General features: G+C 44.4%; 1 protein-coding gene across 1 annotated transcript; it reads right to left on the reverse strand.

Annotated features, from left to right (window-relative positions):
• Nucleotides 1–24,168, reverse strand: ATIC (5-aminoimidazole-4-carboxamide ribonucleotide formyltransferase/IMP cyclohydrolase). Its single transcript, XM_052791745.1, has 16 exons — nucleotides 24,030–24,168; nucleotides 23,141–23,267; nucleotides 21,287–21,363; nucleotides 20,133–20,199; nucleotides 17,700–17,788; nucleotides 16,233–16,384; nucleotides 15,944–16,100; nucleotides 14,094–14,219; nucleotides 13,817–13,924; nucleotides 12,462–12,547; nucleotides 11,165–11,254; nucleotides 9,363–9,491; nucleotides 8,291–8,383; nucleotides 1,977–2,159; nucleotides 841–996; nucleotides 1–347 (listed from the first exon to the last, which is right to left on the reverse strand). The coding sequence occupies exons 1-16, from the start codon at nucleotides 24,049–24,051 to the stop codon at nucleotides 228–230; spliced, it is 1,782 nt and encodes a 593-aa protein (XP_052647705.1). The 5' UTR covers nucleotides 24,052–24,168; the 3' UTR covers nucleotides 1–227.
• Nucleotides 24,169–24,456: the final 288 nt, after the last annotated feature.

The following is a 24,456-nucleotide window of genomic DNA, read 5'->3' on the forward strand; positions in this document are numbered from 1 at the left end:
TAACTAAGAACCGTATGTTTATTTGCAAAAGAGACTTATTTTCTACATTGGAGGCCAACTTCTTGCACCTTCATTCTCTGTTAACACAGGGAAAGATCTCATTTACAGATCTTGCAAACACTTGCTAAGCACAGACTGCAGGTGCCTCCTAAGTAAGCTGGCAATTTTCCAGTCACTGCTGCTGGTGAGACTGTGACCAAAGAGGGCCACAACATCCCACAGCAAACTCAGTGATGAAACAGCCGAAGATTGGTGTGAATGAGAGTTATCCCCAGCTCATTGCAAGCTTCGATCACAACCTCGTCGGCAGCCGAGCCAGATGGGGCAGCGATGAACTGTACTCCGCTCTGAACAAAGACAGAGGTAAGTGGAAGGATTAGAGGATAGAAAACCAAAATCCCCCTGAAAAGGAGCTGGCAGCCCCAGTCCTTCATCCACATCCCACAATACTAAGCGTTGAACAAACAAAGGCTTCCATTGCCCAAAGACATTCACAGGCGAGTTCCTCATGTGAGTAGTCAGTTCTCTCCACAGCTCAGAAATAAGAGTAAAATGGTTCCTCTGGAAGCAATAGGCCTTGTCTTGATATTCTTAAAACGGTTTAATAAACTTTAATCCTCTATTCATCCCAAATGAACAAACTGAGCAATGGCTGGATAATTACTATCCGTGTGAGACCAGTAACCACAAGAAACATCCTTCCCAGGATGCGCTCTTTTAGCCAGCAGTGCAGAGCGGAGACATTCCTCAGCAGTCCGCACAAAATTAAAATGAAAAGCCCAGGCTGCGCAGACGTTTCCTTGGAGTCACCCTGACATCCTGGCCCTGCCATGACCTTACCCGTTTAGCTCTGTCAACGTTATCCCTAAAAGGGAAGAACGCATCGGAGCTGAGGGAGACAGCAGTCAGCTTGGCAATCCACTGCTTCTTCTCCGCTTCCGTTAATTGTGCAGGCACCTCTTCAAACATCGCCTGCCATTTCACCAGGTCTTCACCCTGTGAGAACAAAAAGAGCCAGCTCAGCCCCAAAGCACGGGCTCCTGGCAGTCCCCTGCCAGGAGCACATAAGGATGAGTGATGATGGCATCCCTCTGACACTCAGCTCAGCTGTAATTTCTGCTCCCACAGCTCTCTGCTGCTGGGAGCTTCATACCAGGGATTTTAAAATCCCAAGTGGTGGTGGGAACACATTACCACCACCAGCTCTTTTTGCATCCTTTTAACTCCTTTCCTTCCTCTCCTCACCCCAGGGCTTGAGGGATTCCTTCTCCCCCAACCTTTAATTCCAAGGTGCTCTGCTTGGCTTGCCTGCAGTACGCTGCTCAGTGTAAATGCCAGCACATGCAAACAGGATCTCGTAGATGACTTAACACATGACAAACGTCAGCTTGGTTTATGATTCACCTTCTGAAACAGCAACTGCTCCAGTTCTTACCCCCTTAAACAAGCAACTGCTCACAGAGATGATTCATGAGGTCCCCAATCCAGCTCTTGATTTTCAATACTTAAAAGGACATACTATTTTCTTGTCTCACTATTGCTTGTAACAGGGAGGTCAGAAGGATTCTGAGAATCCAAAATGCCACACAAGCAAATAGCACCATGCGAGAAGGGAAGGACAGCTGCCCTGACAGGGCAGTGACAGTTGAAACATTAACTGGAGCTTTAACCCTTCCTCACTGCTGGAGGGAACTATCAGATGAAACCAACTGCACACCAAAGCACAGGGCAGGTTCCAGCACCTGGAGCGGTGGGTGCAGTATCAGAGGGGCAAATCAGGACACTTTGCCACTGGGCCATTAAATGACTTTGGGGAAGTCACCGTCCTGGGCCCTGGCCACTCGATCCCCCAGCTCTTTGGGATCATCTGTTACTAACACCCACACACAAAACTCAAGCCAGGCTTAAGTACCATGTAAAGACTTTTGTTTCACAGAAGCTGGACTCTCCAGGGAAACCTCTCAGCCAGCCCTTACCTCACCGATGGTCCCAGTGACATACTGATCAATGGCATTGGAGATCTCTGCTCTCTTCACACCCACTTTGAATTTCATGGAGAGCACACGTGGGTGGTGCCGGAGCCACCAGTTGTTTGCCTTGTCACCAGCCAGACGAGTGCAGTGGATCCGGGACTGCTGGCCAGCTCCAATACCTATGACCTAAAGCATATAGATACGAAGCACAATCACAGCTGCATTCCAGCCAGGCAATTAGGAAAGACCTCCCACAAATTAGCTACTCCTCGCTGAAGCAGATAAAGAGTGTAGGTAATTAGCGAGGAAAACTTTGAAGATACCTACATCCCCAGTCCTGTAAACTGGTTACACGGTAAGCTCTCTGCCCTGCTAACTTCCACGGCTCTGCTGAGCCGACAGTCACTCTGAAGACACTACATTCTTTCCGTCCCTCTAAATAAGATTAGATTAGATTAAACAAATTAGATTGGAAATTAGGAAAAATTTCTTTACTGAAAGGGTTGTCAGGCATTGAAACAAGCTGCCTAGGCAAGTGGTTGAGTCACCATCCCTGGAGGTATTCAAAAAGCACATAGACAAGGCACTTCAGGACATGGTTTAGTGGGTATGGGTGATGGTTGGACTCAATGATCTTAAAGGTTTTTTCCAACCTAAATGATTCTATGATTCTATAACACAGTCCTAGCCGTCAGAGTCAAACTGTTAACCTCAGGAGAGTGATACAATTATGGCTTTTGTTTAAGGCAAAATTGTTGGTTGTAGAAACAAATGTGACTGTTAAGAGATGGTAGGCTGCCTACCTGTTCTTGAAAAGGGCACTTCAGTTAGAGGATTAAAGTCTGAGCCTGGGTCACCCAAACACCATCATCTTTCCTGGTGGGCCAGGCATACACAGCTTAAACAGATGAACTGTGATATGTAGCAGATTACAGGGCAGTTTGTCAAGGCTAATAAGAAAGTAAATCCACTGCTCAATCAGGAAGGCTGCTCAGTAGGACCATTACATCACATGAATTGTCAAGGCCCTGGAGCTACCAACACATTTTCTACTCTGCCATCTGCCAGAGAGTCCGGGATTTTTAAAATAGCTGCTGCTAACCTTATTTAATAGCACTTGTGCTTGATATCAAACAGACCTCATGCTTCCGGAAGCAAAATCCAAAAGGTGATCTTTTCCTTAAGGAAGCCACTACGGAAATACGATATTTGCTCAGTTTCCATTTGCTTTTATCAGACCACTTTCTTCAGAGTTCTCATCAGACACATTCAATCTCTGTCAATTTTTTCAGGTACGCTATAGATTAAAATGTGTAGGGACTCTTTGGAGTCTGGTGGTCAGGTAACTCTGCAAGCCATTTGTCACAGTTCAATGCACAATACAAACCAGCTCTTGCATCCCGTCTGGGCTGGTGCAAATTCCCACTGGAGACAAAGGCAACTCTTAGGTGCTGACGCCACTGAAAACTGAATGTGGCTGGAGACATCTTGGTGACTGGACACTGGCAGAACAACCCCTGCATATACCATTTGCCTGCAGTCACAACTGGCAAATACAAAGGACTGAGCTGAGGTCTCTTGGGCTCCAGACTGTCTGCTGTCCCTCAGCTTTGCCTCTGCCATGACACTATGCCAGGCACACAAAGGCCAGACCTAGCCACCATGGCTGTCAAACTTGGGCTGGTAACTTTTCTCTGCGGCTTTCAGAGCTGTGGGTCCTGCTTTCCAAAGAATGCTCCTGCCATTTCAAGCCAGAGATCTGACAGAAAACAAGTCTCTCTGCCATAATTTCCTCCTCCTCCTATGAAGCCACAGCTGAACTGTTCACCAAACTGTTCACGTGGGGGACTGCTCCAGGGACACTGTGTTGAGGCTAGCGGTTCTGGCCAATGCCTCAGAGTTTCCAGCTCAGACCGAAACAGATGGTAAAGCTGTAAGTCAAAGGCTGCCCTCAAAGGAATGAATCATTTGTCTTCTCATTCATCAAAACACAGTGACTTCACCTCTTACCAGAACCATGAAACACACTGCTGGAGACTATTCCCCCAAGGAGCAAATGAAAGACTTGGGCTGCTATCTAATATCATCTGCTCAGCTATAACTGAAGTCATCGGTGCTAAATAAATCCACAAGGATATTAGCATTATCATAAATACTAAATAGATGCAAAGTTTCTCATGGCTTAGTGACACCTTCCCCCTCCACAAACACTCCTGATGTCCAACCTCTGCTCGCACGCCCACCCTGTTTAACCTTGAAACTTGCAGGGGACCCTGCATCTCAAAGGAGCTCAGTGCCAGCTGCGTGTAGGTATATTGTCTCTTCCACAGAGGTTTTTCCTCTCTCTGGACAAAGAAGAGGGCTTAAAATAGTCATACACTGCACTTAAGAGTGGGCCTAGCAAGCCAGGCTAGGCTGAGGCTGCAATTTTTAGCTGGGGGTGCAGATGGTGGAGTGTACTGGACAGACTGCTGGTAGCAGGGGCCAAAATACCATGAAACATTCCAAAGCTTCTAAAAAACAAGATGTCACGTGCCAGAAGTACAATGTCCTCTCTGCCCTTTCCCAGCCAGAATGGTGCCTCATCTTCATCACATAATTGCACTCCTGTGATGGAACCGGCTAGTCTGCTGCAAGCCTGGCCTTCAGCCGGCAAGGGCAACGGTACTGGAGAAAAGTGTTTCCAGGCCAAAGCAGCCCCAAACATACACAGCTCCTTCATGGGCACACATTAGAAATCAAGCTCTCCTACCCGTCAGCACCCAAATCACCCTTCCCAAAAAGAGTGTTTTTCTTTCCTCTATGAGCTACTCAAAATATTTTACATTTTTTGTAACCTAAATTTTGTCAGAAGATGCATAACTGAACTTCGTCTCGCGTTCAACAACTCCGAAATGGCAAGAACTTTGTACTTCAGTTAAACAAAGTGATGTGTCCTGTAAACTCTTCACAGACATCCCCAAATCTACAGAGATACTATCTGCAACACATGGAACTGTTTTTATAATGGCTTAACGGGCAAGACAATACAAAAGCTGCTTCTCTGTGCCTCCTTCTGATGAGCCCACATTGTTCTAGAAGGAAGTTCACAGTTACAGCCTGGGAAGAACATGCTGATCAGATGCACTTCACTGGAGGATGGTGATCCAGGGGAAGGAAAATCCTTTTTTGTAGAAAAATGTGTTTTGATGCAACACTGCTGGGGAAGACTTCTTCAGTCTAGCCTGGAATTTCTGGTCTAAAGAGAAATCAGAAGGTTGAGCTTCTGCTTAATGCAAACTATAGACCTGTACCTGAATCTCTCTTCATACTGGCCTGTCTGAATATACCTATTCTCCACCTTTTTCACTTTGTGTGAAATGAAAATCCTTCTTCCTACACCTCATCTCTCCCTTCCTCAAATGTTGGCTTTTGCCCATACAAAACCAGCTGAAACCTCAAAATCCTCCAAACAAAGGAATCCTTCCCCCTCTATTTTCTGCCTATTTTGTACTCAAAAATTAATTAAGTTTATTTCAGAGTTTAATCTCCTGGGAATCGAAAAGTACTTAAGCAGAGCCTATTAAGTGTGAGGCGTGAAAGGAGACAGTAATACAAGGAGAGTAGAAAAATCACTTTAAAAAAAAAACAACAAACTTGGGTGAAAATTGAGAACTACTTGAACGAAACACTTTAGCTCACAGGAGAGCCAAACATGCCCCATAGCTCGAATACTGTGCAAAAGCATGGAGCGGGCAAGATGGATAACGCCCAAAGGATCCTTACAAAATGATCCAGATTGGCCTGGATTTACTCAGATTTACACTGAATAATGAGTGAAAACAGAAATCCTAAATACAGTTGGAATTAGAAAAATCAAATAAAGGACTTCACAATTGGGAAGACAAACAAACAATGAAGTATCTGACAAACGTCTGCACCATTGGTGGAAAACAGCAAGGTAAATTTAACAGGTTTGGTTTATCCTACTGTGCAGAGAATAAAGAAAGAGAATCATTTTTAATTGCCAATTTAAAACATGATAGTATCATTAAAGAAAGTGTAAATCAACGTTATAGACTGGCTTCACTGTGCTGAAAGCAGACAAAACAAATGAAAGTGTTTATTGCAATTGGTGGCAGCTGGCTTCCTGCAAATTAAGTGACACTCAAGTCCATAAATGCTTCCTCCCACTCCATGCTTTCCTAGAACTTATTAACACAAGCACCAGGCCTTGCTGGAGTGGCCAATCCACTCACAAACCCAACGAAGCCAAGCTGTCAAAAACGTTCTGGATGTCTGACACACAACAGTTTTGCTAGGCAACAGGGATGCTGTGAGGCTGAAGTAACCCCTGGAAAACTGAAAGCAATGGAACTGAAAGCAAGCTGGACTTCCCAGGCTTGGCTCATACAACCCAAAACGAGCCAGATTCTGGAAAAGCATTTTAAGTGTAATAGTCTGAAGTTACCTTCCCTCCCTGGTTCTTGATTTGTGCTATTTTTTTCCTTGCACCCAAATTCTCCTGTACACATCTGATGGTATGTCTCGGTAGGTGATATGACCAGTAGTTAGTTCGGCACAGCATCACCAAGAAGAACGTAAGCTAACCATTATCTTAGTAAGACTGCTTTTCAGTGGACCTTCTTTCTCCACCTGTACGTTAAGAACAATGGCCTCAATACTTAACAGTCTCTTTAAAATCAGAAAGGAGCTCCTGTCTGAGCTCCTCCATCACTACCTATAACATGCCACACTGCTGTTTCTGCATTTGGACTGTGATGAGTCTCTTAAGGAAGACGTTAAGCTTTGATTTGAAGACCCCAACACAGATTCACCACATCCTCGAGTAAGTGATTGTAATGACTGCTGACCCTTACTGTTAACAAAGTCACTTGTTTCTTAGTGCAGTACACGGACCTCTGATCTTGGCCCTCCCTGTCACATACACGGCAAACCAAGCCAACATACATTTGCATTTGATTAAAACATATGCCTGCAAATATGCAAAATATCACTGAAGCCCAGCTAGTTAAATCCCTGCCTGCCTACACTGCTTTTCACTCCTCCCTGATGCCTTCTCCCTTCCATATGGTACATGCATTACCACACACATTTCAGAAACATCTGCAGCACCACTTTAAGTCCAGACTTGCAAAAGCACTGGGGAAATTGCTGCTGTAATAAGGAAAAGGAGCAAAGATAGTGACACCTTTGTTCTGGGGCTACAAGAACTAACACTCTTGAGTACACAGAACCATTTAAAAGCAAGAAAAAAAACCCCCAAGCTGAATAAAAGAAAAATGCCAGATCTCCAGAGACATGTTTTCAAGAGCCATACAGCACATGACCCCAGAATGTACTGTGAGACAGCGCTGCAATGTTTTCAGGCTGTAACAACAATCTGACAAATGCATATGAGTACCAACACAAAAAAGACACAGCACTGCAGTTCATTCAGTCCTCTCTACCTGTAGAGTATACTGTTTGGTCCATTTTGCTGATTTATGATGTACTAAAGTTCAAGAACATTCTTTGTCTTTTTCTTCTGTATTTTTTTTTTTTAAATAATCCTGGCCTATGGAAAAGTTACCATGGAGAGCAGAGAACCAGCTAAACAACAGCATTACAAGAACGAGCTGCTGGGCAAAAATACCATTTTCAATACATTTACAACAACTTTTGGATAACTTATTTAAGCTGAACACCTAGTGATGACTTCGAAATAAGGGTTTGTTTTTTTTTTTTAAATTCAAGAATCATATATCAACTACACATTTGATAATGTGCCTGTAAATACCAACATCCATCATAAGCTTTTAAAGAAAAAAAAATCAGGCACAACAGAAGATTTCTAATGCCAAAAGGGGAAAAAAGAAAGCACATCCCATCTTTCTTATAAAAAAAATGAAAATAAAACTAAGAACCGTTTGGACAGTCAGAATCCAGCTGTGAAAACTACTGTCATTTCCTAAGGCTCTATACAGACTACAACATATGTGCATGCCCTCAAAAAATGATAAAAAAAGGACAGAGTAGTTAGAAAGAAATGACTCTAGGCCAAACTTGCAGAAGCACATAAGAGCTTTTCCAACTCCATCATTGAAAGGGCCAGCCCTGTCATTACCACAAAAAAATTACACCGAGGTTTTGAAGCAGCCTTTTGAGAAACACAGATTTAGCTACTGTTCTGCATGGCACTGTCTTGGGCAGTTCATCTGTACCTGTTTAATAGCTTCCTGCATGCTAAATTATTTTAAAACTCAAGCCTGACAGAAGCACTCTCTGACCAGCCTGGCTGTGAAAGCACGCTCCACAGAGCTGTCTGGTTTGGTTACCTGCCCATCCTTGGCGTAGCAAACCGAATTGGACTGGGTGTATTTGACAGCGATGCTGGCAACAATCAGGTCTCGGACAGCAGGCTCAGGCAGCTGAAACAAAATGCCATTGTCAACGGCCCATCCTAACAACCATGACTAGCCAACTGGCTAGTGATCTGCAAAGCCCCAAAACCATCACGAGTACTGTATCATAAAAAGGGAAAACAAGGTAACTAAAAATACCCTATTTTGTTCAATTATCAGCAAATTTTGTTTAAATTAAAAACAGTAAATGATTGGTTTGGCAGCTAATCTCATCGCTTATAGGGATAAGACTCAATCTTACCAGGTCAAGAGGGGTCTATCATTGGCCCTAAGCCTGCAAAGTCTTCTGTATTTGCTCACTGTCATCAGATGTGCTCGTAGGCAAAAAGCTAAGCACATGCTTAAGTACCCACAGGACCACAACAACAATAATAGCTCCCAATATCTGCATTCAGTATTATTTTTAAGTCTACTCCATTACTAATTTATTAAAATTTTTATTACCTCAATGTCTGAACTTGCTTCTGAGCCCGTGACTAAACACGTGCTCATTAACATCTGTTTTTTAATGAGAACAAGATCAGAGACAAAGAAATAACTGTTAACTTTCTGATGATGTGAACTCTAAATGATGAGCAATACCAGTAGGGCCAGAGTTTATACAACACACTGTACACAGAAGGGAGAAGTAAACAGTGAGTCAGAATGAGATCACAATGGATCCTTAGCACGTGGCTGTCTCACCATAAGACATTATACATGGTAGCTTCTTATTTCTAAGAAATAGAAATATTTTGGTAGTCAGAGATAAGGGGCAAGGTCCAGCTCCTCTTATTTTTGCAAGGAATCAAAACAAAGGCAAACTACCCTGATCTACTCAAGTATATTTGGTCCAGAAAGTTTCTTGCATTGTTTTGTTAAAAGCCAGTTAAATCACATTAAAATATTTTAAGAGCTCTTAAAATAGAGCAGCGATGACTTCCTTGATGAAAGCACACCAGTTCATTCCACCAGTCTTTAAGCTCATTTATCTTCTGACACTTACGTTTTTATTCTTTGTAACAATGTTCTTGAACAATGACCGGTCGATGACTGCATTGTTCCTCTTCTGCATGAGATGCAATCCATAGAGGGTTCGAATCTCATTGTCATCTGGCTCATAACGGGGATCCATCTAAAAGCCAAAGGATAGGCCAATAAAACACTCTTAAAGCAATTCAAAGCCAACATCCAGTAATAGCTTAGGTTAAAACACATTATCTAAAGAATCCAAGAGAAGTCAACTGTTTAAGGAAAGCAATGTCAAATCATCAGAAGTAATAAGAATTAACTGGAGCAGCAAGGTCTCAACAGCAGGAAGTGACATTTACAGGGTGAAGAGAGGTAATGCAGTATAGGTGTTTATATACAAATGTCCATGTTGCAAGCCACAAAAATCTACAAAGTCTTTCACAAAAAGGGGAAAACATCCACACACAAAGAGTCTTCCAGTCTTCCACAGGAAGGTAGAAATGTTTTGAGTTGCTTCATACATGCCTCAAGGTACAACTCCCAACCCTCTTCGACATTAAAGGAAACGGTGAATGCAATTATTTCCAGAGATGCACTCTCTTGGGGCACATTTCCAAATAAGCATGCAGCACAATTAATTTACACCAGAGTAAGGGATAAAGTTAAATGGAACTGTTAAACTGCATTCAGGTCTCTCCATGCATGGGCTTATTTAGAATTTTGGTAGCCCCAGTGCAGGTTATTGGGACATGAAGTAAAACAGATTAAGGCTACCAGCTCTAAATAGGAGTGTGCACATGCTTTATGTGTTTTCCCCAATCCATTTCAATGTGTTCAAAGCAACTTTCCTTAGCATCCCTCTGCAGACAGGCCTTGAAGATACAGGCTTAACCAATATGACCTCATCCTTGCAAAGCTAATTGAATGCAGGAGGTAATCAGCTGCCAACATTATCTGCAATTTCATTCCTTCTTGCCTGAAGCTCCTAAGCCATCTTCTACAGCTCCCCCTAGTAGTAACACTACAATTGCAACTTCAGCTAAGCCTTGGATTTTCTTTTTGTAATGTTATAGTAAAGTTCTCTGCCCCTTTGTCTCTCCAAGTCAGGCAGAAATAGGATCTGTTTGGCTGCTCTGACAGCGTTATGTAATCCATTAGTCACGTTCACCAAAACTGGATGATTCTGAAGTCCCAACAATGACTACAGGAACAAGGAAGGCAACCTGATGCTGACTTGACCACACTATATTAATATTCCTTGACAAGCATCCTGGTTGCAGTATGTAAAGGTGCATCATTCCAGGTCCATATTCTGCCAGTGCTGCTCTGTTCACCACTGACTGTACTGAAGACTGCTCTACAAATACCACATGCCCAGACAAGGCTTCCCCCAGTGATATACTACACATGCTTCTCACTGCCAAGACTCACAACATCACTGAGGCACTATATCTTAAGATATAAAGAATTCAGGGAGGAAACAAATTCAGCAAAAGCCAGAGGAAAGCTGGCAAAGAGTGGAAAGAGAGCACAGAAGTTCTGTTTCTTTGAAGTACTCTTGCTGGTCCATAGATCCAATTACTTTAAACCCACATCACTTTAAAAGCCAAGGAAGGCATTATGAAAATACTCTGCTCTAGGACTATAGGCTAAACGTGACCACAACACTGCTGGTGGAATTCCAGCTCATACAGGAATCCCCAAAGACCCAGAGGAAACACTTCCATGCACTGCAGGGGCGCCTGGATCAGCCCCCCAGCTATTTGGACACTAACATCGGTGAAAAGCAGGTACGGTAAGAGCAGCAGAGGGTTATAGTGGAGCAGGAGTACAAACCTGGAGGACACAGTAACCACCATTCTTCTTTTTGGCAAGTATTTTGAGAGCTTCCTCCTCATAGCCAGGAGCTACCACACCATCAGATACCTGCAACGCACACAGATTTCAGCTTCCACACGAAAAAAAAATGGGGCTAATACTGAATGGTCCACCTGCCATTTCCAGAAAGGCAATGAAGGCACACCTCTCAGGGTCCATACGTACCATACAATACCAAAGGCACTATTACAATATTGGTTTCAGTCCTGGAACCAGGAAACAGCAGAGTGCTATAAGCTCTTGGCAGGAGTTAGTAAAAAATACCCCACCATCACTTTAAGCAGAATGGAACTAATAACTAATATCCACCTCCAGGGGGAAACGGCTCATGCACGACATCCCTAACAGTAAACATGGCTTAAAAAAAGATAAATCCTCATTTAAACAGTGACACTCGGGATGAGACAAAAATATTGGCAAAAGAGCTGTTAACAGCATTGAAACTGAGAGGAGTTTACATTCATCAGTGCCATGACATGATATGCACCTTTCACATTCTTGTCCCACAATGTGGGTGGGGGTTTTTTGGTTTTAAGTAATAGTATACCAAATGTTATCCTCACAAACCAGTCAAACGTGCTCTTTCATTTGTTTGAAAAGAAGTCCCTAACGTACAACACAGCCCTTTGCATTGTGCCTTCCCCCTCTCAAAAAATTGTAAGCAACACGTAACAGGATGAATGTGTTTAGCAAAGCATTAACTCCCAGTTGTTTAACTCTGTATTGGAAATAGTGACTTGTGCAATGCAGTCAGCTATGCAGTTAACATTGAATCCAGCAAAGTAAAAAGTGCAGCCTGGAAAGTGGCTGAGCCTACACATAACTTGTATCAACTGGCATGTAGCAATCTATATCCACATGCCTGCCTTGGGCAAGAGGCTGGCCATCAGCTTTCTGGTCCTCTATTGTTCCAATTACAGCCGTTCAACCAGATACTTGTGACAGTGTAATCAGGGCTCATTTCCAGAGGCCTACTTGGAGGCAGAGGTTTGCAATCATCTCTTGGAAAGCAGCATTTCAGCACTGCTATTTCACAGGCTCTCGCACACAGCCACGTTTTAACTGGTAGGAAGAAAAATGCATCAAAAGATAGGTGTAAATTCTGCACTCCAGATACCAAATTACACAAATGTACCAATAAATAGTCTTCAGTAAAATGGGTCAAATTCAAACAGAATGGCTGTTACAAACCAATGACTCCATCTAGTGTGATTCTCCTTTTTACACTCGAATGATCTGCTGCTGTTTAACTAACCTCTCTGGAAATAATCTTGGCAGTAGCCACATCGCAGGTATCAGACAGGGCAATGAAGTCACCAAAAGAAGACATCCGATCAGCACCTGCAAAATCATATTTTTAGTAACTTATCAAACTATAGCATAATGCAAAGAAAATTCTTTGCTCCTACAATCCAGTCAATTTCCACGAGAGCTAGTAATTTAATCCCACAGCAAAAAAAAAAAAAAGGCCATATAAGAGCAACAAGGATAAAAAAATCCTACCTCAAACAAATGCACCTTTAAATATTCCCATAGTTCAGATACTCTTCCCTCTTCACTGCATTTGTCAAACCTCTAACTCTGTAATGACTACCTCCATTACCGCAAGCAGCTCTGCTGTAGCCATGGTGGCAAGAGGACAAGGAGAGGTAAGGATCATACAGAAAGATTTTAGATGGGAGACAGTTGGAAAAAGAGGAAAGCTTTTAGATGCCTATACTCCCATCTGGCTTTTCCTGCAAGAAACCAGACCCAGAAACGTAGCTAAAAGCAGTTTTTAAAATATTTTTTTAAAATAAATATTTTCTATATTTAATGTCGTAACTAAGGTGAATTCAGCTCCCATCACAGATACTCTACTACTTAGCAAGGTCAAGTCTTCTCTCCCTGCCATTCTAAAGGTTTATTTTTCTACCAATCATGCAATGATTTTCTGAGGGCAGCGTTCAAAAGTGGTCTTTAAAGTAGTGAAAAATGAATCCAAGCCAATGTGCCTCTTATCAAGTAAGTTTGCTTTGTTTTCTATAATCTGTCCAGATTTTCTACGAATGCTGTGGAAAATGAGAGAATTAGCAAAGTATCTCAGCTAAGCAGAGGAAGCTATTTTTATTTACTTATTTTTAGCTTTTTTGGTGAGCTCTGCAGTACAAAAGCATTAAAAAACCATCCACCAAATACCAGGCAGAAACATTTCTACTCAAGTTAAATATTCCTGAGCACCCCATCTACAGTGGAAGGTTGAGTGTGCTACCAGCACAGCTGTTTATCCAGATCCTTTAGCCAAAACCCCGCGGATTTATGTGTGTATATACACATTTAAATGGAAAAAAAAAAAAAAATCTCTACAGGTCTTCTATATACAACAAGGAACAGAATCCAAAATGGTTTTAGCCTCTTTGAAACAATATACAAGGTCTGCTCATGTGGAAAGTAATTTTTGATAGGCAGTCAGTTCATTTAGTCAGTCAGTCAGATCCTTATGGAGAAAAACCCTACAGAGAAGGAGTACAGTGCAACAGGAAGAGCCTGTGAAGTGCTAAACATGCTGCTCAGGTGCTGAAAATTAAGCTCAGCTCTTAGGACATGCTAGTTTATTCCTGGGCTTCTCACCTCTGCTTCGTGCGTAGGCAGATGCTAAGGGCGTTAAGGTCTTGTGGAAGTCATGCACCATGCAGACTTGTGCCTCCTCTTCGCTGAGAGGTATTCCAACAGCAGCACCTAGTGGGAAATACAAGCCAGGGCACTCAAACCAGAACCTCTCACTGGTCCCTGCCCCTGGGACCTCCCCAAACTGCCAGGGTAAGGGACACAGATACACCACTGGCAGGGCCTGCCAAAAGTCATAATCTGTTCAAAGAGAAAAGCAAGGCAACAAGGAGCCACCCACCGGCAGGACTGACATGTTTGAAGGAGGCTGCAGCAGGAATGCCTAATGCCTGCTTGAGTTCCTTCACCAGCTGCCAGGCATTGAGAGCATCACACAGGTTGATGAACCCTGGAGAGCCATTCACCACTGCAAACAAAGCAGACAAATAGACACATTAAAGTGGGCAGACCCCTCCCCCCAGAGTCTGGAGAGCAAGCAGAAGAGATTTCTTCCACCAAGAATTGAAATCACTACAAGTTGTTCTTGTTAAATGACCCTGGCTCCTCAGCAACTGTTTAAGTGCCCTGAACAGCTTCAGTGACTTGTGAGGAATGCCCAGGCTTGAGACTTGAGAGATGCAAATACAATTCTCTTCCCTACCAGAAGCTGCTGATATGACCTTGGAGCAAGACGCACGCTGACTCCCTGCACCTCCCCTCTTGTGAAAGGGGAACAAAAAAAAGAACATTCCCCCTTATGTTCTTTGAGTTCAACTGGCAGCTATTTGGAACAAGAGCCATCTCTTTCTGAGGGAGCCTGCCAGAGCTTGATTTTGACCAAGGTGCATAGGCAGAGCTGTCAGGGAAGAACATAAAAAGCACATCCCCTGCTCCCTAGCAGGTAGATTTCTTTACAAATCTCATAAATAAATTTCATATAGTGACTATGGCTCTGATTCAACAAAGTACTCCGGCACTAGCCAAACTTCAAGCACATGTTGTCTCTAACTGATGTCAACAGAACCACTCACAGCCACAAAATTTAGGGCAAGTTTTTATTAAAATGCATAACCCGGTCCTGTAATCAGAAATCCATGCCAAGAGTAAAGGCCATTTAAAAGTCTGCTCTCAAAACCTTTTGCTCTGGCTCTGCAAGAACTGCTTGTACTGACATGGTAGGACTGTGAGCATTTCAGGAGACGGGAGGAAAAGATCATTTTGGCAACAGTCCATGGCCAGGACAAGTGAACACAGTGTTGTTCTGCTGCCATACTGGGAGGCAGACTTGCAAGCAAATCAATTTCCAGTGCAGGAACGGAATAAGCTTCCTAAGAGGTCCCAGAACTGAAATCAGGAAATGCTGCAACACAAAGCTTCAGTCTACTCAACAGGACAATGCCTGCACACAAGGCAGAGCTGGTTTTCACCAACATTGAAAGCAATCTCAAGAACAAGAGTAGGCAGACTTTCTCTCCAAAACAGGGGGTTCCCTCCCTGCAACAATGCTGTGATGAGTGGCACACCCTGTAAAATGGCAGAGACACACACCAGACCTGTCCCAAACTCTTGCAAGTGAGACCAGTATCCCTTCCCTCTGCCACCATTAGCAGAAGCAGCATTCTAAAAAACTAAGGTAATAAACCTCTCCACATAACCATCAATAAAAAAAGAACAAAACCCATTCAAACCTAGAGAAGAACAGCTTGGTTTCTAGACAGGGTAAATGGTATCTTCCCAATCTTTCTGTATCACTAAATAAGGAAAATGGGAAGTAGCAAAGCATCTGAAAAGGATGACGAGGTTTTCCTTTGCAAAATCTGGATCCGATGTCAAGAAGAAGGTGCACCATGTAGATCTGCTCCAAGTGCCTTCAGTGTGGACACACAGTCCTACACCAACAGAGAATGTGGAGCTACAGTAAGTCTTGTGGGGGTCAGGAGACAAGCTTTTCTGTCTTGCACAGCTCAACCTTTTAATCGCAAAGCTAGTGCCACCCAGTAATAAAGTAGTTGCTAAGGCACTGCTGGCCATCCCTTGGACTAAGGTACAAGATTGTATTTCAGTTTTAAAGACAACCAGCAGACATGTCCAACCACCTCCTTTCCTAGCTATCCCAGAGCTCCCTTTTGGCCAGCATGGCCTAGGCCTCACCTGTCAGGGGAAGTTTGGATCTCATCGTGTAGAGCTGCGCAGGACTCTGGTGAGGATTCATGCCGTACCTCAGGGGCAGCTGGGACACCCCCTTGCTGTACTCTTTCCTAAAGTAGTCGGAGATGGCTGCATCGTACTGGGCAGTGTGGGTGAAAGCCTGGAGACAGAATGAGGAACATCTGTCAACTTACAAATATCAACTTACAAAGGATTTGGTGTTTAAAGAAGTGAATGAATGAACGGCAAATGAGTCTGGCCTAGCCCTTCACAGCAAGCAAACACGACCAACCTTCAGTGCAAGGTGACGCCTGGTTTCCATGGAAGTGTCTTTGTCCCTTGATGTTGCCATCTCTTTAGCTACTGCAGAGTAGTCTGCAGGGTCACACACAACTGTCACACGAGCATGGTTCTTGGCAGCTGCCCGCAGCAAGGCAACTCCTCCTGCAAGGACATAATCAAGAGCCACATCTGAAGCCAAGATGGGACATGCACCAATCGATCATTCGTGCCAGATGAACGTGCCCCCCTCTCTCCAGCAAGAAGGGACTTGTAAGAGTACTCTTCAAAACGCACAAGGCTGGTGAGTTTGACTCAATCCACTGGTGAAGGTGCACATTCATTGGCCTTTGCAGATAGAGGCAGAGCTGCAGGGGCAAGAAAACAGGTCATGCATGGGCTGTGATGAGCAACTGGGGCAAGAATGCCTTCAAGCAGCACAGCCACATCCTGAAGAGGATGGCTGTCTCCACATACCGCTTAAGCACCATCTTCTGCAACACTGGGCTGGGAAGGGGTCTATTGAAAGATTTACTTCTACACTGCCAAGCAACTGAGGTTCCCAAATCTCTCTGCAAGTATTAATGAATCCTGTCCAGGTCCTCTGTGTAAGGTAAAACGCCACACTTCTCCCTTAAATCTGACTCTGCGCAGCTATTACAACACTTTAAATCATACAAGATACTATGCTGTTGGAAAGGAGAAGTAGAGGCTGGCATTGCTACATGCAGAGTGAGTACTACTCCATAAAACATTTAATAGAGAGCTCTGCTGGGCATCATTTGGACTAAACTACTGCAAGAAAATTCAATCCCAATCCAACCTCATGGCACAAAACTGTGCCTGTACTGTTCACAAGCTGCCAAGCAGAGATGCTGCAGTGAAGGAACGGCAAGCCTTTTGGGGTTAATAACTAGCAGGAAGAGCAAAACTGCTGATGATACAGGCGTCCATGCTTCCAAACTCAGGTACTAACTACTCTCCCACATATGCAGATCAACCCCTTTCCTTGTAATGGCTTCCTGCAGTGAAGTTTTCAGCAATCCCCAGAGCACTTTCAGCAGTTCAGCTTTTTCTCTCCAAAGCGCATGGTTTTTATTTTTATTACTCTGCCAGAGGCTGCAAAAGAGGTTTAATCTGCTCTCCGTGTTTCAGTAGGAAGCATGCTCCACCTGGCCTTTCCTAGCACAGCCTTCTACAGTACATCAGGCTTCTTACTTTGGGCAGCGCGTGACTTGCCCACCTATGCAGCATGGCTTGCCAGCCTGTTACAACAGCCGCCTGCCATTTTAATTGTAGGTCTGCTTAAAAGCAATGAAGTTTACCCAACTATGCTTTCACTCTGCTCCTTGCAACTCTTGCACTCTTTAGCAGACTTCCTTTATGAGTGCGCAAGGCTACCAAACAGAAAAGACCTGAGACCACTTAGAGACCAGAACCATTCTGCTGGGAGAATAGATTTGCTCTCCCTTTAACTTACCAATATCAATCTTTTCCACTGCCTCTTGTACAGTTACATCCGGAGAAGATACGGTCTTCACAAAGGGGTACAGGTTACAGACTACAACTCTGAGAATTGAGGGGAAAAGCAGGTTACTCAATGAGAAATAAAAAGGCCAGACTGGGCTTGGAATGCACAAGATACCACCAGTGTTTTTACGGTCTTGTCTCAGATCAGGGACCAACATAAAATCCTGTAGACAAGGCTTCTTTCTCCAAAAGACTTAAGAGACGGTGGTGTTCAGCCAAAGGCCAAGTGATGGTACAATGCATTATTTAACCGAACTCTGTGCATTAAACAATGTTACAGCAGAGAGAACCACAATTTACAGAAGTTAGTTTAAAGGAAGAGTTTCTTTAAATACGTGGGCCTGTATTTAAATTTTAGTGATTCTGGTGCACAACTTGAGCCATTTCAAAGGACTTCTAAGTGGGCTCTCAGCAGTACTGAAGATAGGCATCCACCAACTTCTGTAAGAGTAAGCACCCAGGGCAAGGTCCATTGCAAACAAAGTACAATCAATCTAATTTTCCACAACTTTTCCAAGAGCAGAAAATGACCTACATTATCACCTTCTGGACTTTTAAAATACCAACAGCATATGAAACATGAATGCAGTCTGGATCACATAAAGCCTCTGTAGCACATGAAAGCGGGGGGGAGAAATTACTTTCCCCTCTCAAGGTAAGACTCTACTGTACTGGAATTAGTTTTTTGACCTGATCTGGAAGCAGCCACAGCCTATATTCCAGAAAGCATGAAGTAATAACTTGCCCTGTCCCATCCTACCAGTGCAACATGAACTGTAGTGAAAGGAGGTATGTGTTTTGACCTTCACAAACAATGTTTTTAATCCAAGAGAATTCATTTACTCCCTTGATCTGAATATATGAAAGTATCAAACTCCAATACATGCCCAGTATTGGCAGTGAATTGCTGTGATGCATACACTTGTGTCCAACTTTTAATATTCCTTTGTTTCCATACCGTGTGATGAACTCAAGTGGAAGGGATGATCAGCTTCCAGTTTGGTTTTCAGAACCCCCTATGTCTCTAGATTTCCTACGATGTCTTTTATTGTCTGTTCTATTTCTAATACCCCTTCCTCCCCAATCTATTCATGCTCCTGACCTGTTGCAAACCATCAGGAATCTGTGGACTTTAACACTGCTAATGCTTTTATCTGTGTAAACCAAGATAATCAGTATCCAGGTTTCCTACCTTGACTTGGGTATGTAAATTTTATGCAACTACACAAAGACACTCCTGCTGAGGATCAGCTCCTTCTGCTTTATGTAAGACAACCCAAATCCAAATTATTACTCTGGATGCAAGTGCACTATAAGTCACTGATGTAAGGGCATGTTACACCCTTGCAACTCAGCAGACCCTGCTTTAATATGCAGCATACTCTGAAGAGCCACCACTGCTGAGCCATCTATGAAGATTCCTGTGGGTTTAAATTTCAGGTTTTCAAATTCAGCCTGGGAATCCATCCATCCTAGGCACATCATTTTTCAAAAGTAATTTTAAAAGCTAAGATGCATTCTGGCCCAATCACCACAGTCAAACTACACCTTCCACTGCGGCTACACCTACAATTTTCTATGTTCAATTCAGTCATTCATTTCTAAACCAGGAGCTACCCACTGACATAGAATTGGTTACTCACAATCACTAGTTAGACGTTAAAACCAGTTAATTAATCATAGTCCCAAACTTCCCTGTGAGAGTGTACTGAGTAAACACATTCTAACAAAAACAGAAAAAAAAATCCTTGGTACGTTAGTGCACAAACTGCATTACTTCAATTTCTGGCTGCAGCTCACTTGCTCTCGTGATGGCTCTCAAAGTAAGCTTTCTGTCTGTTATCTGTGTGTTTTCTGTCTGTACAAATGATGTGTGTTCCTGACCTGCTTTTCACGTCTACTCTTTATTTATGTGTTGAAACTCAGTAAACATTATGCAAATATCAAAGGGTATATTTACTAAGCAAGTATTTCAAAATCAGGAATTATCATCTGATCAGACACCCAGAGCCAAGCTGAGGGCAGATGCACCAGCTTCTAAAGCACTGAATTCAACTCTGCAAGAAGTGTAATGTGGCCCAACACTGACTAAATGTAAACTGTCAAAATTCCCAGATAACCAGAAGAAATTAAAGCCTCTGTGTCCTGTGGAAACCACAGTGCAACTTTGTCTTAGTTTTCTCCTACTACAAGTTATGAACATGCATCTGTAGAAAATTGTATTTTAAAAACCATAGTATCTCCTGACAGGCAAAAGGAAGAAGATTGCAGATCTTCTGTTGTGCAATGTTACAATCCCTACTGCTCCCATTCACTGGTGTTGACTGGTCTCCAATGTTAATTTTTGATTACTGATGAATTGCACCATGTCCCCAACATTTACCTTACAAGGCTGAAATCTTGTTTGTTCATATCAGCATTATCTTCTGGAATATTGCGAGCCAAGATGCCTAGTTACAAAAACCAGTATATCTTTATTAAAAAAGAATTAAATCACCAACATTTTTTTTTTAATTCAACATCTTCCTTCAGATTGTGCTTTTCCTCAGAGACTTTCTATCACAAACTTTCTGATTCTAGTTCAGACAACAGTCCTCAGCTCCAACGCCTCTCCTTTTATTCCATTTCACTGACTCTTTGGCTGTTCAAATTCCATACTAACAGGTTTTTTTTTTCCCCCAATGCTAAATCCTACAGCATTCCAAGTGCTGAACAGCAACCTCAAAAATGTGCTTTATAAGCATTCAGTTGCTACTCTTAAAACACCAAAACTGTCATTAAGGAGCTCATGGAGAGGAAAAGGGCACCTGCTGCTCATCAGCCAACACCACACAAAACCTATGAAACAACAGAAGCAAGAGAGGCTGTGCCTGTAGCTGACCAGCATAGGTGGCTGGCTTGGGTCGAGGAACTTGGAGAAACACACAAGCAACTGGCTGGCACAGAGTAAGCAACAGCACAATCCTGGGTTCAAGGTTGTCAGGAGACTGACTCCAGCCCTCAGGTATGATGGGCAACAGGTTCCATTTGAGGGATCTCAAGCACAGTAGAAGGAGATGAAAAAGCAGATGGGTTAATGTGCAGATTGACCAATTATCAGACATCTTCCTTGCTGAAGAGGAGCCAAGGAATATTGGAGCATGCAGAAATCACCCACTGAAGACTATGCTGTCGAGTTCCTTATGCTGCACACCAGATTCATCCACAAGTTAAATTCAGTGGAGCTCTCTGCCTGAACAGGTCTGAAATTGACTCTGCAAAGGCATTTACAGAGAAGCCCTGACACTTGCAGCCCTGGGGAAGAAAAGCTCTGCTAACTGCATAGATGCCAGCATAGCAACAGAGGAAGTAATGCAGCCACCGAGCACCACTTCTCCACCCCGTGCTTTTCACCTCTCCTGCTGCTAGAGCAAATCTGTTCTCATTACTCAGTTCTTCCACACAACCCTTAAAAAAGACATCTGTCAACCTGTTCTTCCCACCCTCACTGCCCATGGATTTCTGTTTTAGACTGAAAATATATTAGCAGAAACATACCAGCATGGACTGCAGGATGAAGGGTTTTCACACGTCCACCTAACATCTCAGGGAATCCTGTCAGGTCCGAAACATCTCTGCTCAATGAGAAAAGCATAGCATGACAATAGATGTGCCATACTAACTTTATCTATAGGTTGAATGTTTATTATTTCCATCAGGGTAGTAATTAAGATCTACTGGCAATGCTAGTTTTACTGGAAGATTTAAACTCTAGGAGTTTTGAAGGCAGCAAGGGGTGGGGGAATTAAACTTAGCTTTCTTTTGATCCATCTGTTAAAAAAAATCACCACCCTTCCTTCAATGACAGGAGGAGAGTAGAGGGAAAACACATGTATGATTGCTCCAAACTTCAGTATCTTGTATCTCAGTAAGAACACAACGTATGGAAAGTGTATTACTAAACTGCTAGGAAAAACCTACGCTGAGTGACAGACTAGGATACATCCTTCTTACGGAAGGCTGGGAAGTAGCTCTGAGATGGAGCATTCTACATTAAGACAGATCTGACTGTTTTTATTATGGTTGGCATCTGTCAACTAGTTAGCAAAATGCTGCTAGGTACAGAAGGATTAGTAGAAACAGCCAAAATGTTGGTTTAATGCTCCCTCACTCTTCACAAGATGTTGATCTAAATCTTAAGCAAAAGCTGCATCTGACAGAAAACAGAAAGGACACTGCTTTCTAATAAGCGACCCAAACCAAAAAATTGTATAAATTTCACTACAAACCCTCCTATGCTGAAGGAGCAATAACTGCTTTTTCCATGAATGGAAATAAAGTTCATGGGTCACACTCAACTAAGCAGTACAGTTGTTTTTTGCATACACTGAAATAACCAAGATAAGCAAATCTCAAGTCAACAGGTTTATATAGAGAATGGAAGACCATGGTCAGAAGAAGCAATACCTCAGTACTACTCTTCCCAGCTTAGCCAAAACACTAACTGAAGTTTTACCACTCCCTGTGACTGTTTGTGATGGTAAAGGAACAATAAATTGGAGATAGAAGGGGAAACATGACTATCCTTTGCTTCAGGCTTCACTGATAGTACAACCAAGCAAAGAAGTTTGAGAGACATGGCCAAATGCTGGATAACAGCAAGGACAGGGAGCTCCGGAGGTAGCGTACATTCATACTGATGCGTCCCAGTGGCCTACCATTGCATTCACTGGAAGCAAAAAAGAGTCACAGTCACCTGTCCTGCCAAATAATTGACAGATTTTTCATCACTGTACTGCAAACAATTTTTATTTGGCCAAAGCTGTTTTTTTAATCACAGGATGGAAGAAACCAAAACAAATTTCCCCAGAATCATGGGCCAAAACAGCTGGTGACAGTACATGCCCCTTCTCAAACAGCGGATGCACAACACGTAAAGGCTCTGTCTGAAAAAGTTGACGATCATGTTGGGAAAATTACTTGTGATAAATGATCTCCAGTGAGCTTCAACATATTCCTGACACATGTCAGTGCTGTCCCAGGACCAGACAAAGATCAGCTTTCACCTGGCTGTGAAGAGCAGCACTAGGGTCAGATTATGAATTTCAAGACAACTGACTGTCTCATGGGAAAAAAGCTGGCTCAAGGCAGACAAGGCATCAACTCCAACACAGCACTCCTGACATCCCTCTGTGTGCTGACCTGCACAGTAACACTCTTTGACCCCAGTCAACCAACTTCTGGCCAAGAAAGTTCTGAGATTTCCTTTGGGGCAGGGTTTTTTTTGGAAGGGAAGACTTGCTTTCAGACCAGTTTTCAGTAATTTTTGCTCACAAATGGAGAAAACAATTTAAACAACCTCAAGACCCAAATGAGCATTTTTGGTGGAGATGTGCAAGAAAGGGTCAGTACCTGACAGGCAAGCCAGCATCTCTCAGGGATTTGGCTGTTCCTCCAGAGGCAATTAAACCCAGGCCAAGAGCATTCAGACTCTTTGCAAATTCCACCAGGCTGGTCTTGTCAGAGACACTGAGTAAAGCTAAAAGGTGGGAAAAGCACAAATATTTTGCTTTTGAAAGTGGAACAGAGAAAGAAGACAACAGGCTTAAGAGTTGGGAGCCTTTATAAGTTCTGTAATTTATGAATCTTCTCTGATGTGAGGTGACTGGGGAGGGAGGAGCTGACCACCAGTGCCTCACGCTTCCCCACCTCCACAACAGAGAAGCCCCTCCCCCGCCCCCCCCAGGCGGGAGGAGGCAGCGCTGCCCCTTTCGCGCCCCTGTCTGAGGGCTCCAAACGCGGGACATCCCCTCACCGCCGTTCCCACTCCTCTTCCCCCCCCTCTGGAGCTCAAACCCCTCTTTCACACAGCGGCGGCCAGCTCAGATCGAAGCCAAGGTATAACCAGCCCAGAGGGAAAGCAGCGCCTCCCCGCCCACCCCCCACCCCCCCAGGGCACAGGAACTACCCGGTTGGTAAGCGGCGGCCCCGCTCCGAGACGAGCGGCACCCGGCCGCTCCTCGCTTTCCGGGGCCACTCTGTTTAGCTGAACCCGGCAGCCGGGAAATACCCCTCAGCCCGGCGGCTCCGGCCCACCCGCCTCGACGGCCATTTCGGGGCCCGGCAGGAGGGCAGCCCCCCTCCCCTCCCCCCACCTCACCCCACCCCGGCGGCTCCAACGGCCGCGACCTGTCGTCGCTGCTGCCACCACCGCCACCGCCACCGCCGCCACCGCCACTGCGGGCGGGCGGGCGGTCGCAGCCCACCCCGGACTGCCGGGGCCTTGCCGCCCCCGCGTTACCGAGCTGCTGCCGGGCGGCCATGGCGCCGTCGGTGGGTGCACGTTGGCGGCGGCGAGGAGGCAAGAGGGCGGGCGGGAGGGAAAGGAGCGAGCGGCGGCGGCCCGGCGGGATTTGGGGGCTCGCTGCACGGGGCGGGAGCCTGAGGGGCCGGCCCTGACGGGGCGGGGAGAGGAGAGGAGAGGAGAGGAGGGGAGGGGAGGGGAGGGGAGGCGGCGGGGTGGTAACGTGGGTGTGCAAGGCACGTGGGGGGGGGAGGTGGGGGGGCAGCTCCCCCTTTGCCCCCCGTGTTTGCCCCCCGTTTGCCCCGTCTGGGCTGCAGCTGGTGGTGCCCCCGCTCGCCAGGTCCCCGTGGGGACGGGGTGGGTGGCCACAAGTGTGGTACACGCCGGCCAAGCAGCTTCAGGCCAGGGCGCGGGGTTTTCTGGG

This window comes from Harpia harpyja, chromosome 7, assembly GCF_026419915.1.
Source record: "Harpia harpyja isolate bHarHar1 chromosome 7, bHarHar1 primary haplotype, whole genome shotgun sequence".
In the NCBI taxonomy this organism is placed as follows: domain Eukaryota; kingdom Metazoa; phylum Chordata; class Aves; order Accipitriformes; family Accipitridae; genus Harpia; species Harpia harpyja.

Coding starts and splice junctions, on each gene's coding strand:
- ATIC (XM_052791745.1), bottom strand. CDS start 24,051: ATGGCCGCCCGGCAGCAGCTCG. Junction 13,925..14,093: donor CAAACATGTCAGTCCTGCCG/GTGGGTGGCTCC, acceptor ATTTCCCACTAG/GTGCTGCTGTTGGAATACCT. Junction 997..1,976: donor TCACTGGGACCATCGGTGAG/GTAAGGGCTGGC, acceptor TTGTTCTCACAG/GGTGAAGACCTGGTGAAATG.